Source organism: Mesoplodon bidens, assembly GCF_964165515.1.
Source record: "Mesoplodon bidens genome assembly, chromosome: 19".
Taxonomy (NCBI): domain Eukaryota; kingdom Metazoa; phylum Chordata; class Mammalia; order Artiodactyla; family Ziphiidae; genus Mesoplodon; species Mesoplodon bidens.
The window spans coordinates 26,807,807-26,821,690 of record NC_138179.1 but is presented as its reverse complement, the minus strand read 5'-3'; the positions used below and the strand labels follow the sequence as shown (position 1 = coordinate 26,821,690).

Sequence of the window (13,884 nt, the reverse complement as noted above, 5' to 3'; positions counted from 1 at the left end):
AAAATTCCCTTTCTTCAAAAACAAAAGAAAACTCAAAACCTTAATCAAAGCAAGCCAATTTAACTTTAATTTCCTACATAAATCCCACATTTGAGTTTTGACCTGAGTTTTTGGGAAAAGTGTTCACAAATAACTGTTTTGAAAATATCTCCCCAGAACCTTATTTAGGAATTTCTTATTTCTAAACAAGTCTCAAGTTATAGATACTGGAAGGTAGCAGGGGGCTGATGTAAATTTAGAATTTAAGGAATATGTGAAGACAATGAGGACACAAAACATACTTTAAAAGGAAATTAGTTACAGCAATTTTTGAAAGACTATCAGTTATATATAAAATGATGGTAACCTGCTTCAAGAAAAAATTAAATTTTACAACATGTTTAAGAGAAATGCAAGAATAAGTATGTATTTCTGGCATGATTATATTCAAAATATAGGGACTGTGGTACTACATTAAGTAAAACTTTAAGGAGGGAAACAAAGCAGGTCTGAGCTGAATGAGTTTTTGAAAACTGACTGAAGAATCTTATTAATCTAGGGGGAAGATAAGAAAGATAGGTTAGGGGAAAAAAAAAAAAAAACATTCAAAGGAACACTGGCCCGCTGTTTACCTCTCAGATTCAGCCTTCTAACTCAGGGAGGAAGTGAATGGTTACCTCTTGAATGACGCTACATCGATTCAGCTCAAATTAAGAATATGTTATTTGTACGAAGACTCTGGAATTTTCAGAGAAGATTCCTATTGTTTGATCTCCTCCATGAAAACCAAGTTTCTAGTGTAGTGGTCCAATCTCAATGTTTTCTCACATCCTTGAGGGCAGGACCACCTACGGAATTCCTCCATTACCCCTAGGCCCCAGGGAGGAACACCTAGGCCTGCCTAGGTGGGAGACACATACTTTTCCTTTTTCCTGGTTGAGCCAGATGGTTTAATTCTCTTTTTAATTTATAGGAATCTATTTTAAAAAAAGCAGCTTTGTTCGCCTACATAACCTTAGGGTCAATGAATTGTTAGGAGTCTTTGAAAAGCTTTAATAAAACACAATTTATAACAAATGAAGCCAGAAAATAAAACTATCCATCCCTACAGCTCTGGAGACTCCTGGGAGCTGCATGCACGTGCAGCTACGTGGACATGAGGGTGCAGATGTGGGAGACTGCATCTCCTGCACCGCCTGGGACCGGAGCCTTTGGTCCAGGACAGTGTTTGCAAACATGGACATGTGTAGGGACCAGGCTGGCAGTGTGAAGCGTAAAGTGGGCGGACTTAGGAAAAAACAGGAGGCGTGAGGACTGTGGGAACCGCTAGTCAGGTTGCGCTGGCAGATTCCACGTGGGAGCGAGCCAAAGAAGCCTAGAAATCTGCGGTTTTATGTTCAAATTTTCTATTTTTAAACGCTGGCAACTGCAGAAAAGCAGTGTACCAAACAAAAAAGTGCCTCCTCGGGATCTGGTCTGGTGGCTGCTGTTTTGCAGTCTGTGGTCTATTAGGTGGAAGGTCTCTGCTGTCCAGTGCATGCAGCTCCTCGGCCCGAGAAGGACCCCACACCCTGCCCCTGAGGACACTTCTCTTATCTTTGGTGTGGCCGTTTCTTACTCATCCTCCAAGTTCAGCCTTGACATCAACACACGTCCTCCAAGAACATCTTCCCTCCCCCCTCCCTCCTCCCTGTCGGCCCCCCATGGGTGGTCCACGTGCCCTCTGCTGCCACAGCACTTCTTGGTCTCACGCTGACCTCCTCTGCTGCCTTGTCTACCCATCCCCGACGTACACTCTTTCAGTGCGACTCTGTACCATTCATCTTCACATGCCCTGTACCTAAGGCTGGGGCCCAAAATGTTGGCGGAAACAAACCTTTACAAACCAGGCAAAAGAGAGAACACGATCTTAAGACTACTGCTCCTGTAACAGCAGTCAATGGGAGTAGCATTTGATGGTGTCGAATCTTTTCACATCATCATCTTATTTGAAAAGGGAGGAAATAAAGTGATAGGACATTAGACCAAATGACTCCAGGTTATTAGTGAAAGGTGTTTGCTCCTATGACTTATTTCCCACGTGACTGCAAGGTATTGGCTATGTCGCTACGATACGATAGTTACTCTGTATATTCATGTTTCTTAGAATATCTAAGTATTGTCTGGTTATAAAAAGGGGCCTGGGGGCTGAAGGGTTCCCCCATCCCCAGGACTGCTGTCAACAAATGCTCACAACTCACGATGCTTTCACAAATGCTTTCTTTCTTTTTTTCTTACGACAATGAGAGAAAAGCATGTTAACTTTCAGAAAACTCCCGTGTTCCTCTCATAGAGCCACTGTGATGACTTGTCACAATGACGTGCACACAGGCCTGTTGCTGGTTCTTCCTAGTATGTTTCATACGTTGAATGATTTTATTTTAAGGATAAAGTTCTGTCCGTTAGCACCACTGTTATTAAGTTGAGACCAAATCTGTTCTTCCTGCCACTCCAAATGATTGGTTAACGCTAAAAAAAAGAAATTTCTACACTTATAAAATGTTTATGTTCTTATTACATTCGCATTATATACACAATGAGAGACTAATCGTAACCACCCAGAAGCTCTGCACAGCTTCACCCGGGCCGGCTACTAGACCAGCGTGACGGGGCGGGGGGGAATGAATAACACTCCCAGGTCCCCTGCAGCCCGCAAGATGTTTACATTTGCTTAACTGCTTACTGGTAAAACCTTCAGTAAATGTGAAAAATGTCTCCTGTAAATCCCTATAATACTTCAGCTAAACCCCGCTCTTTAAGTTAATAATGCCAACTAAACAATCCATTCATTTCACTCCGAAAACTCCATCTTCATCATTCATTTCAAAACCAGGTATGGGCTGCCCCCAGTCCCAAGTGCTTTGATTTATCCTCTCTGAAGAGCCTTCCACTCTGCTCTTATCGCTCTGTCTCCGGCTCACAGCCCACACCTCAAGCTTACAAGTTATGGATCACTCTCATCGGAGCCATTAAGTTGGGAAAACTAACGCTGACATGTAGTCTTTCCCTGTCAACATGACCGAGCTGGAAAATGGATAATTCAAAGGAGACGGAATCAAAATAACAAAGAAGGCCCAGCCCACGCCTGACTTCTTCAGGAAGCTTTCACTGCCCAGCTGGTCCTTATCCGAATCTTCCCTTTCTGACCTCCCAGAGACCTTCTTGTTTGTACCAATTCATTTATTTCCGTCAACACATGTTTATAGGCTGCCCCGTCTTGTCTGCTAAGCATTTTATGCATTTGGCTAATTTTTCCACCCAGATTATAAGCCTTTTGAGCATGATAGCAATAAAACTGACAGTGCTGGTTCCCTTCTAGGTAATCAATAAATTTTTGATGAATTAAACAAGGAAATTATGTAACTCTAAAGTATAGAGAAGATACATTTGGCCTTGACATTCTTAAAAAAGATTAATTTTAATTAGGGTAGACCAGGAAAAAAGGCTCTTACTTAAAAAATATATGTAAGCTATATTCGAAATTTAAATCTGAAGGACTTCAACTCAGAGAAAGATGTATGCCTGTGTCCTCTTTGAAAACAAACAGGAGAGTGAACAGAAAACAGAAAGCTCCAACTCTGACAGAACCAGGAAACCCTCCTACAGAAGAGCAGCCAGATACAGGAGGACAGTGAGAGGACACACAGGTCTGTGCATCGAGGCAAACGGTGAACGTAAACCTCAGAAGGTCTTCCGGAAGCTCTGACTACAGGTCACAGAAGGGATCTGACGTCAAGCGGGTGCTCTGGGGTTGGCGGAGGTGGGCCCCAGTTAGAAGGTGACCAAGCAGATTAGAATCAGGCCGAGGGTGGCTCAAGCTGTTGGAAAGCAGCGCCGGAGGAGTGGCCTTGGGTGCTCTCTGTGTCCTGTATCCCCGCCCCCGCCCCGCTTAACTGCCCCCACAAGCCTTGCCCTTGGCCCAGGGCACTGGACCAGAACTCGGGCCAGCAAGTCTTCTCACGCTGGGCCTGGGAACTGGGACAGAGAGGACTCGGCCGGAAGACCTGGGGGCCAAGGCTGAGGGTTCCATGTCTATGATGAGTCAGTTTAAGTGGAATTGGGACCTGAAGACCCAACAGGCAGAGATGAATGAGGTGGAAGTGCAGAGAGCAGCAGCCTCGACACGGGGGTGGGAGGGGGGAGGGGTGCCACGCTTTCCGGAAGTCTGGCTGTAAAAAGAGAAGAAAAACCAGATGGAGGGGCTGATTTAACACTCTTCTCTATGACAGAAGGACCACTTGTCCAAATATTAAGTCAGGAGGAAAGGACCCGACGGGGCAGAGGGCCTGGGAGGCCCAGGGAGCCTCTAAGCAAGGCACCTGTGCTCTGCAAGCTGTCCTCTAGGGCTGGAGCTTGGGGACCAGAAGGCAGAAACGGGAACCCAGCCGCCAAAAATAAGTGTTACATGCTGACAGCGACAACCTGTGGAAAAGCACCTGGTCTCATCCTCCTCGGAAGAAACGAGGGCTGTCTCAGAAGGAACTACTGAGGACATTCACTTTGAACCCACTCATCATCTACCCTCTCCTAGGCCACCCGAAAACTACGAAATCCGTTTTATCCAATTAGGACCAATGTTGCAAGTAAATACAGAGCTTTATCACACGGAGGGCATTCAAGGACACTGGATACGTGTGTGACATGTAAGCGGCAGGAAGGAAGGAAGTTACTCGTGAGAATACAAAACAGCAGAAAAACGGGGGGCCCAGAGGTCTCAAATTCCTTCTTGATTTTTGCCTCGCTCAACCCCGAGTCATCCAGGCTCCCAGAGCCATGGTCCCCTGGGCGGTGCTGCGGCGGTGCCGACAGCCTCAGGGGCACAGATGCAGGGGTGTGGCCCCCAGTTAAAAGAGGTCAAGTCTGCAGGGAGGAGCCAGTCCTGGAGGTAAGACCGCGCCATCTGACCCCTGCAGCCCCTCTCCAGACGTCCTCAGATGCAGACGCTGAGCTCTTTACCAAATGCACCGAGACTCCGCGACCAGCGGTGTGTGTAAGGGATGCACCTAAGTGACGTGGGGACAACGTACTCAAGTTCACCAAGTGGCCCCAGAGCCATTAAAGACTCTGATAAATAATTCCACCATAAAGGCCCCGGAGCTGGAGTAGAAAGCAGAAAGCCATGGGGTCAAGTGTTCCCACAGGAAACAGAAGCTACAAAGGATGTCTCTAGCAACCACCTGCAATTACTATGAGTCGCAGTGCCCGCTAGACGAGACCACCGGAGTAACTCATAACTGGGTCCCTGAAAGAGTTAAGATGAATTCACACATGGCATCTAAATATAAAAATGCCTTTTCTTTCCACTAGTGAGAAAGACATAAGAAGCAGTCCCAAATGGTTGACACTTCTTTTTTTCAACTGTAAAAATTTCAGACACACAGAATTGGTATTTTATGTAGGTAACCAACAGATAATTAAAAGTGCTGTCCTCTGTATCCTCCTTGGGAAAATGAAGTAAATAATAATGCAATTTCATAGATTTTTATGGTTATCAAATGGCATTTTAGCTGTAAAGATTTTTTCCTTTGATCCTCAAAAAAATTAGAGAAAATTTCTATGGCCTAAGATGTAAGAGGTGTGTTTTTACTGTAATTGACTATTTGAAAAATAGCCAATTATCTTACCGTGCCTTGTTTATTTATTTATTTATTTTTAATTCATTTTTAAAAAATATTTATTTTTGGCTGCGTTGGGTCTTTGTTGCTGCGCGCGGACTTTCTTTAGTTGCGGCGAGCGGGGGCTGCTCTTCGTTGCGGTGCATGGGCTTCTCTTGCTGCGGAGCACGGGCTCTAAGCACCCGGGCTTCAGTGGTTGTGGCACGTGGGCTCAGTAGTTGTGGCTCGCAGGCTCTAGAGTGCAGGCTCAGTAGTTGTGGCGCACGGGCTTAGTTGCTCCGCGGCATGTGGGATCTTCCCGGACCAGGGCTCGAACCCGTGTCCCCTGCGTTGGCAGGCGGATTCTTACACTGCACCACCAGGGAAGTCCTGCCTTGTTTATTAAATATGTATTCAGTGTCACCTTCTCCAATATCTGAAGCGACAGAGACAAACAGCACTCAGCAAAAAGAAAGGCAACAGCCTGAAGCCTGGCGAGTGACACCTTGGGAGGACTGGGTGTGTTTCCCTTTCTTGAGACACAACTGAGCTGCAGTTCATTCAGCCTATGTCGGTCAGCCCTAAGGTGGAAATATATTGTACTCAAAATCATCCTTCATGACCCGCCGGAGTCAACCATAAAGTACATGCAAGCTTATATATGTACAAATCCGGAAAATAATGACTAAGTCCACTGAAGTTTGAGAAGCGCTGAGTTAAATTAAAAGAGAGAAGAAAAGAAAAGTCTATATTTAGGTGGCCGGGTGCTCAGAGCATCTGCCTTTGAGACGACGCTCGGCAGAGGGAAGGTGGAGAATTCTACAGGGTTCTGCTTCCCTGTGGGGCGTATGCCCTTCTGTCTTAACGTCGACTGAATAGGCATGGATTTCTGCTGTGGTCATGAGGCTATGAGGCTACACCTTCTCTGGGGGTTGTGTCCTAATGCCTGCTTTGCTTCTCTACCTTATAATGAATCTGTGGTACTGGCACAGAGGGCTTCAGAATTTAAGAAAAGTGAGAGGTCGAGAGCAGACGGGTTACAGCTCAGGGAAGGGGTGTTAAGATCTCAGACTTCTTTGCCTGGCCTGGTCTCACTGGGGGTGGGTCTGCAGGGCAGCTCAAGCTGTCACCCCAGAAGTGCAACTCCTAGAGTTGGTTTTTGTCTATTGACCTTGTATCTCCTGCACTTGCTAAATTCACTTACTAGTTCTAGCAGCTTTTTTGTCAATTCCTTTGAACTTTCCAGGTAAACAATCGTATCTGTCTGCTTCATTTCTTCCTTCCCAACAGGGATGACCTCTGCTTCTTCCTGCCTTGCGGACCAGCAAGTCAGGAGCTCCAGAACTAGTGCACAGCGCTCCACTTCCTCCGGGAGGCCCTCACAGCTCAGCCGGCAGGCACATCTGCCTCGCCCTCCTCCCCAGCTTCCCTTCCTTACGGTTCTCCTCCAGGAGCCCTTCACACTAAGCCCAGCCCGGCCATGTGTTTTCATCCTGAAACACGTATTTGCACTCCTACTCTGCTCCTCTGCTGGCCGTGCCCACCCTGCCTGGCAGGTCCTGGCTTGCTTCTCCACCCACCAAAGTCAAGTTGTCCTCCAAGGTCCGCAAGCTCCCTCTAACCTTCGGCCTCACTTTCTCTCATTAATTCTCCACTCCCGTCCTTCTTGTCACCTGAGGTCACATGTCATTCACTCCTCGGTGTCTGTACTTGCCTCGCCTGGAGGTCATTTCCACTTCTCTAATGTCTGTCTGTCCATCCACCCACCTACCCATCCCTCATTCAGCACCAAGAGATCTGCCACTGCCACATGTGATGGCGAGCAAGAATGCTCCATGACGTTCGGGGTTTTTGTCTCTTCTGTTGTCTGCTGTGTCACAGCATTAAAAATCATGCCTGGTGCATATTAGGCCCTCAGGATATTCGTGTTATATAAATAAGCCTATGCACTGGATATAAACAGATGGAAGACTCAGTCTTTGTCTTGGAAGAGCTCACAACATGGTAGTGGAAGACGCCCAAGGACAGGTGTGTACTGTGCTGAGTGGCGCAGGGGCAGACACAAGCACAAAGAACAAGAAAGCCACCAAGACCAAACCCCAGCACCCCGTTACTGGAGTGTGGACAGAGAGATCCGTCCGGGGGCAGCCCCACTTGGCTGAAGACCTACCCGGGCATGGAACGGCAAGGCTAGCACAGCTGGCAGGGGTCAGAGAAAGCAGGGCACTTTGGTGGAAAACGCAGCAATTCCACTTAGTGACAATACAACATAAAAGCATGAATAAAAAGGAGAACAGAGGGATGAGGCTGGAAGGACTAGAAAGGATCAGACTCTGAAAGGCCTTGTGTGACACAGTAAAGAATTTAAAACACATTTTTTCCCCAAATATGTTTGGAAGACCCCCAAAAGTTTTAAGCCAGACACCAGTGTGATGCTTATCTGCCAGCTGAGTGGAAGATGGATGGAGAGGGGGTGAGCGAGAAGGCAGAGAAGGCGGCTGGGACACTGCTGTAATCACCCGCACAAAACGGAGGCTGGTCAAAGGGCAGAGGCTGGTCAAAGGGCAGACGCCAGGGCGATCCAGGTGGCGGAAAAGACACAATGTGTTGAATAGTCAGATGAAGGGGATAAGAGAAAGAGAAAGTCTAGAATGAGTTCCAGGTGCCTGACTTTAGAATGTAAATTAACAAGCATAGAAGGAAAAAGACAGACTTGGGAGAGAAAATGATGAGCTTACGGAATGTGAGATGCCTCAGGGCACCCAGAAGAGAATTTCAAAGGGTCCAGGCTCGGCAGAGGAGTCTGGCCTGTGGGCACAGCAGTGTGGAGGGCAGCACCTCAGGGGAGGAGTGAGATGGGAAGAGGACCAGCGACAGGGCGCAGACAGGGGAGGGAGGGGCAGAAAGGAGAGCCGGAGGCCCCATGCTTACTCACCCTTCGGTCCTCAGCTCCAAGCCCCCACTCCCTGATGGTCGCCCTGACCTCCTCGGTCTGGGTCAGGTTCTCTGTGCTCCCACCTCCCCTGGGCACCCCCCAGCACAGGTTCTACCACTACCCCTCCAGTGTCTGGCGTGGGGCCTGTCTGGTTGGCAGGTGTATTCAAATATTACATTTGTTGAGTGAGCTGTATCTTGGACAGCACTTAGGGTCCTCATGCTTGTGTGCCCCCCTCTCTCCAACGGGATTCTGAGAATGGAGCCCATGTCATTTGCCTCTTCGTCACTCTAGCAACCAGCACATCCCCTAAGGGACGACATCCTCCATAAACGCGTCCTGATAATGACAGGATGAACGAAGCATTCACTAACCTGCCACTGGCTGGACCAACTTAACCATGAAAATGGAAACATGCTCTTTCATTTTCTGAGTTCCCTTATCTGCCAAGTGTTTTGCTTCCTTTTCCCCATCCCTTGAAACAAATCTGAATTTCTTTTTTATGTTATTGCCTGATAAGTATGAAAATATTTGTATTTCAAAGCAGATGTGGAAAAAGATGAAAGTTCTGCAAACAACTCTACATTCCTCTGGAGTGTCAAACCCGCTCCCCAACAATGCACTTCAGTTTACATGGTTTTGTTTTTGTTTTTGTTTTTTTTTTGCGGTATGCGGGCCTCTCACTGTTGTGGCCTCTCCCGTTGAGGAGCACAGGCTCCGGACACGCAGGCCATGGCTCACGGGCCCAGCTGCTCCGCGGCATGTGGGATCTTCCCAGACCGGGGAATGAACTTGTGTCCCCTGCATCGGCAGGCGGACTCTCAACCACTGCGCCACCAGAGAAGCCCCAGTTTACATGGTTTTATCGATCTTACATTGTCCCCCCAACAATGCTACGAGATGAACAAGGTAGGAGGTACGATCTCACCCTGCACATGAGGAAGTGGTGGTGTGGGAAGAAGAGCCATTCACTGACCTGCCCAGGCTCAGTGAGTGAGATAACGTTTTTCCTAGACTGCAATGACCACACGAAGAAGATCTGAAGACTGAGATGTTTTCTATTACGTACAGTTTTTAAAGATTGCTAATTCACTTTTTCCGATCATCAAGTTAAAACTGGATTATACCAAATCTGCCTTTTTTCTGAAAAACTGAATGAGTCTTTAAATTCTATAGTGCTTTACAATTTTCAAAAGTTTCACACAGATGTTTTCATGATTTCCTAATAGTATGGGATTATATGACCTTCTTGAGAAGAACGTCAGCTCCTCTGACGTCTACCTTCACTACTTGCCTTTGAGTCTGCAGATTCAACCTCCTCAGTGGGTTTCCTCACCAGCAAGGTGAGTTCTCGGGTATGTTCTTTGTCTGAGAATGAAAGGGAGCTCTAAGCCCAAGTCCCCCCCTGCACAGCAATGACCAGAGCCATGACAGTCTGGCTAGGAATGTCCAAACAAGTCAGCTGACCTTATTTATCTTTTCCAATTTATAAGACATAAAGATATTGAGAGTCATTGAATACAAAGCTATTTAAAGGGGTCGGTGTGACAATGTCGACCCGCAACTGACTTAGGTACAGCGTACTTTCCATTTATGCTCTTTCTTCTCTTTGAGGCAAAATAAACAATTGGAATTTGTATGAAACAGCCTTAAAAGTAAGGGAATTCTGTGAACATCACAACTGTCGCTGTCACTCCCTTCAGGTAGGTGGCATTTGGTCACCACTCAAACTGGACACTGTTGACAGGGAGAGGGGACACCTCCCACAATTCTGCTGGGACAACGGGTATAAAGCAGGCCCGTCCTGGGTAAGCTGGGAGGAAGGGCCCCTCGACTTCGGCCCACATGACAGTCATACTTGTGGCAGAGTGCTGTCCCTGAGCATCTCTGGTCATGGCCCTCACCTGGGACGTGCTCACACAGGCAGCTGCTCTCCTCTTTCTTTTCACCATGTCGGTTTAACCCTGGGTCAGGCTGAAGGGCCAGTGAGTCCATTCCCCTCCCCACACGTGTCGAGGCCATGCACGCACTCGTTGTGGGTCCCACTGGGAGCTGGTGCTCGGTGTCCTGTCTCTGGTTTGTATCCAGCGACGCCTTCGAAATCCATGATTTGCCGCCTCTACAGAAGTCACTGAGGCCGCTCCTCTAATATCATCCAAGTGCCCCTTCTTTCTTACTTTTTAAGAACTAAGAGACAGAAGTTTGGTCTCCCTGGAGTGGTGTTTTCTTCTCATGGACAGAAAGACTTTTACAGAGAGTTCTGTGCAGCTGTTAGGAACTCAGGGTGTGGAGTCAAGTGGACGAGGCCAAGTTTATTCATCGTACTTGGATCCCCAGTTTTCTCACGTGAGTACTGGGAGGAATTTAAAAGCATCTACCTCACGGTGCTATAGTGAATGAAATATAAATAATGCGTATAATGCTTTTCATTACGATGTAAGTGTGGTTTCACCAGGAAATGTAGAATGACATTTACAGTTCAACCTTATTAACTATGTGAATTTGATAAGCTTTTCTTGTGATCTTACCATTTATCCCCATTCTATTTTCTGTAACCCTGACTTTCTTTCTCTACTTTACTAATAGTCTTATGAAGCCTCTAATCCTTTCTGGAATAAAGAATAAAATAAGTAAGCAAGAAGGCACTATTTTCTCTGCCAGCTCTGAACCCTCCCTGTCGTGTTTTTCTAGAAGGGAAGCCACCTAGGAGCGCAGAGAAGGCAGCCAGGCACGTGCAAACTGCACCAACGGTCCACACAAGCAAAGCGCTCCTTCAGGGAACTCCCCCAGGTCCTCGAGAACTCTCAGAACGACCAGTCCAGGCATGTGCTTCTTTCCTTTAGGATTGCTATATTACTTTAACTCCCTAGAATAGAATTTAGTTCACTTAAACAAAAATTTTCAAAAAAAACTACAATCACTTGAAAAAGATAATGAAAATAAATGTCTACAGTATGTCTGTCAAATGGATACAACCAAGCTATGGACAGAGGCTGTCATCAGCAAAAGACCTTTAAGAATTTCTTCCCCAGATGCACTTCACCGCTGCCCATCAACAATGACAGGGATCACACTTTACCTGCCAAATTGTGGACTAAGTCTACGAGGTTGTACAGGTTCATACTGGCCCAAATCAAATGGGACAGTAAACACCAAAAGAGAATTTCAGAGTAAACTGGCTAGGCTTTGGACTTAAGGCCCAATAGCCGTTATGAATGGGAGAGCCACCAAAGCTGAGAGAGAAATGTTAATGGTCGTCTACAAGACTTTCTACTATACCCCTATGGCCACTCATTTATAAAATATCTGTGTAGAAGAAAATAATTTACTGAATTATAGTAAACACTAAATGGCAAGATATTAAGTCTTCAGTTTTAAAACTATGATTCTCAATGCAAGATTTTGCCCCAGACTCATAATAGCTCCTTGTACCTATTTAATAAAGTACATCCTAGCTAGAAAAATAAGTCTGAGTCTAGCTTTTTCAGGCCTATAATTTGCCCTCTAGAAGAGCAATTACGGTTTATTATCATAAATGAGATTCTGCCTCGGTCATCTTGCAAACAAAAGATAAGTTACAAGTCTATCAAGACTAATAATCGTATTGCAGCCTCTTCCTTTAACGGAAGGGCACTGCCAACACCAGCCACCAAGGCCGTGAGGCTCCTCCCTCCTGGATGTACTGAGAGACTGTGCTTTCCTGGGCGCGAGGAAATGCGCACACTGGGCGAAGTAAGACGAGCTACTAGAAGAATGACGGCCTTTATCTGATGACCATTCCATGCCTAATGGCTGTTTGCTGGGCTTATCCCGTTTCCCTTGGTCCTAAAGGAGTATGATTTCACTGAGGAAAAAAGCCTGGACAGAAATTCCAAACAAGTAGGAACGCACCTGTGACTTCAGCAGTGGCAGGAGCATCGTTTAGCTTTTGAGATGGGTTACAGGGCTGACGTGTGCCCTCTAAGACGACTTTACTCAAATCAAAGTGCTCCTGACACTTTCTAAACATAAAGACAGCAGAGAGCTGCATCAGATCTCACAAAGGGAAAGTCAGATATGAGCTTTCTGTTCTTAGGTATTTTCATCTGGGTCTACTGCCCTTTTCAATATTTAGATTCATTTAAGAACTGAATGGCTGAAAGCAGCAAACACTACCAATTATTTTTACACAGACATCTGACTGCATCTGAATTTGTCTCCTTTATTGTTTTGCTTGATTTGTATGATTATTTGATCCACAAGTGTTACTTACGCCAGTAAACCGGAAGCTCCGTGAGGGCTCCGCCGGGACAGGTGGATAGAGGTTTCTCTGACTTAGAACAGTCACGCAGTATGAACCCCTGGCTCTTTCTATTCTTCTCGGCCTGTACTGGCTATTAGACTTTAAAAAATATTTTAAAATGCCGGTTGCGAGGTCTCCAGGACGTAAAATGTTTAATTATTAACCATTAGTGGTACTAAAGTATTTATATGCCTTTTAGCTCTACTTAGTTGACTTTGGTGGAGAGGAGAGTAAAGGACGCAGTGCTTTACTTGGGGTCCAACAGTGCTCTCAGTTCATCCGAAAAGGATTCAGGCGTAGCTTTCTGCTGAGACCCTGTATGGACCTGTCTGAAATCACCTGTGTGGATGGAATGCTTTTACCTTTAGCCACTACGAGCAAAACAAGCCCACGTCTCAAAACCGAGTCTAATAAGGAAAGCTATCGTGTCAGTTATTCCCACCGCAAAACTGCCCATCTCAGCTCCATTCTGAGCTCCGAGCCCTGCAGTTTGGTTAGAGTTGGAGAGCACTACATATCCCCCTCCCCGTATGTACCTTTGCGGGTGGGGTGTTCTTTTCACTTTACAACTCAAGGCAGAACACTGGGAAATGATTCAGGATGGACAAGCAAATGAATGTTCTGTAACATGGAGGAGACGGACATTCATGATTTTACCTGATCTGTCCACGAACCAGAGGTCTGTTCTTTGTCCTATTCATGTTTGAATCAAATGGAACCTCAAAAAACTGCAAAAAGATTGAAAACAAAACAAAACATTAAATACAGTGTGAAACAATTATTCTCTTCTGCTTTAATTCTGCAGTTTTTTTTCCACAGTAAACTTCATTTTAATTTTGATACTACAAACTCATACTCTTGGTACTCTTTAGAGAAAAATTCTCTGGGAGGAACACATTTTAAAAAATATATGCACTAATTGTCAGGAACATGCACAGTTCTACTTTTACCTGCTTTGAAAACCACGTGTTAAACACACAGTTGCATTCCTCAAAGCCAATGTTTCAGGTTTAGAGCATTAGTGTTGTCCATGATTTCAGAACCTTTCACACATC

At 46.0% G+C, this 13,884-nt stretch overlaps 1 protein-coding gene across 2 annotated transcripts in view; it reads right to left on the bottom strand.

Moving 5' to 3' along the window:
* COX10 (cytochrome c oxidase assembly factor heme A:farnesyltransferase COX10) overlaps positions 1-13,884 on the bottom strand; it is a 111,224-nt gene that overhangs the window by 23,076 nt on the left and 74,264 nt on the right. For both annotated transcript variants that reach the window (XM_081219284.1, XM_081219285.1), the window contains exon 5: positions 13,487-13,557. In XM_081219284.1, coding sequence (XP_081075410.1) covers positions 13,487-13,557 — 71 coding nt within the window. The remainder of the gene's footprint in view (positions 1-13,486; positions 13,558-13,884) is intronic.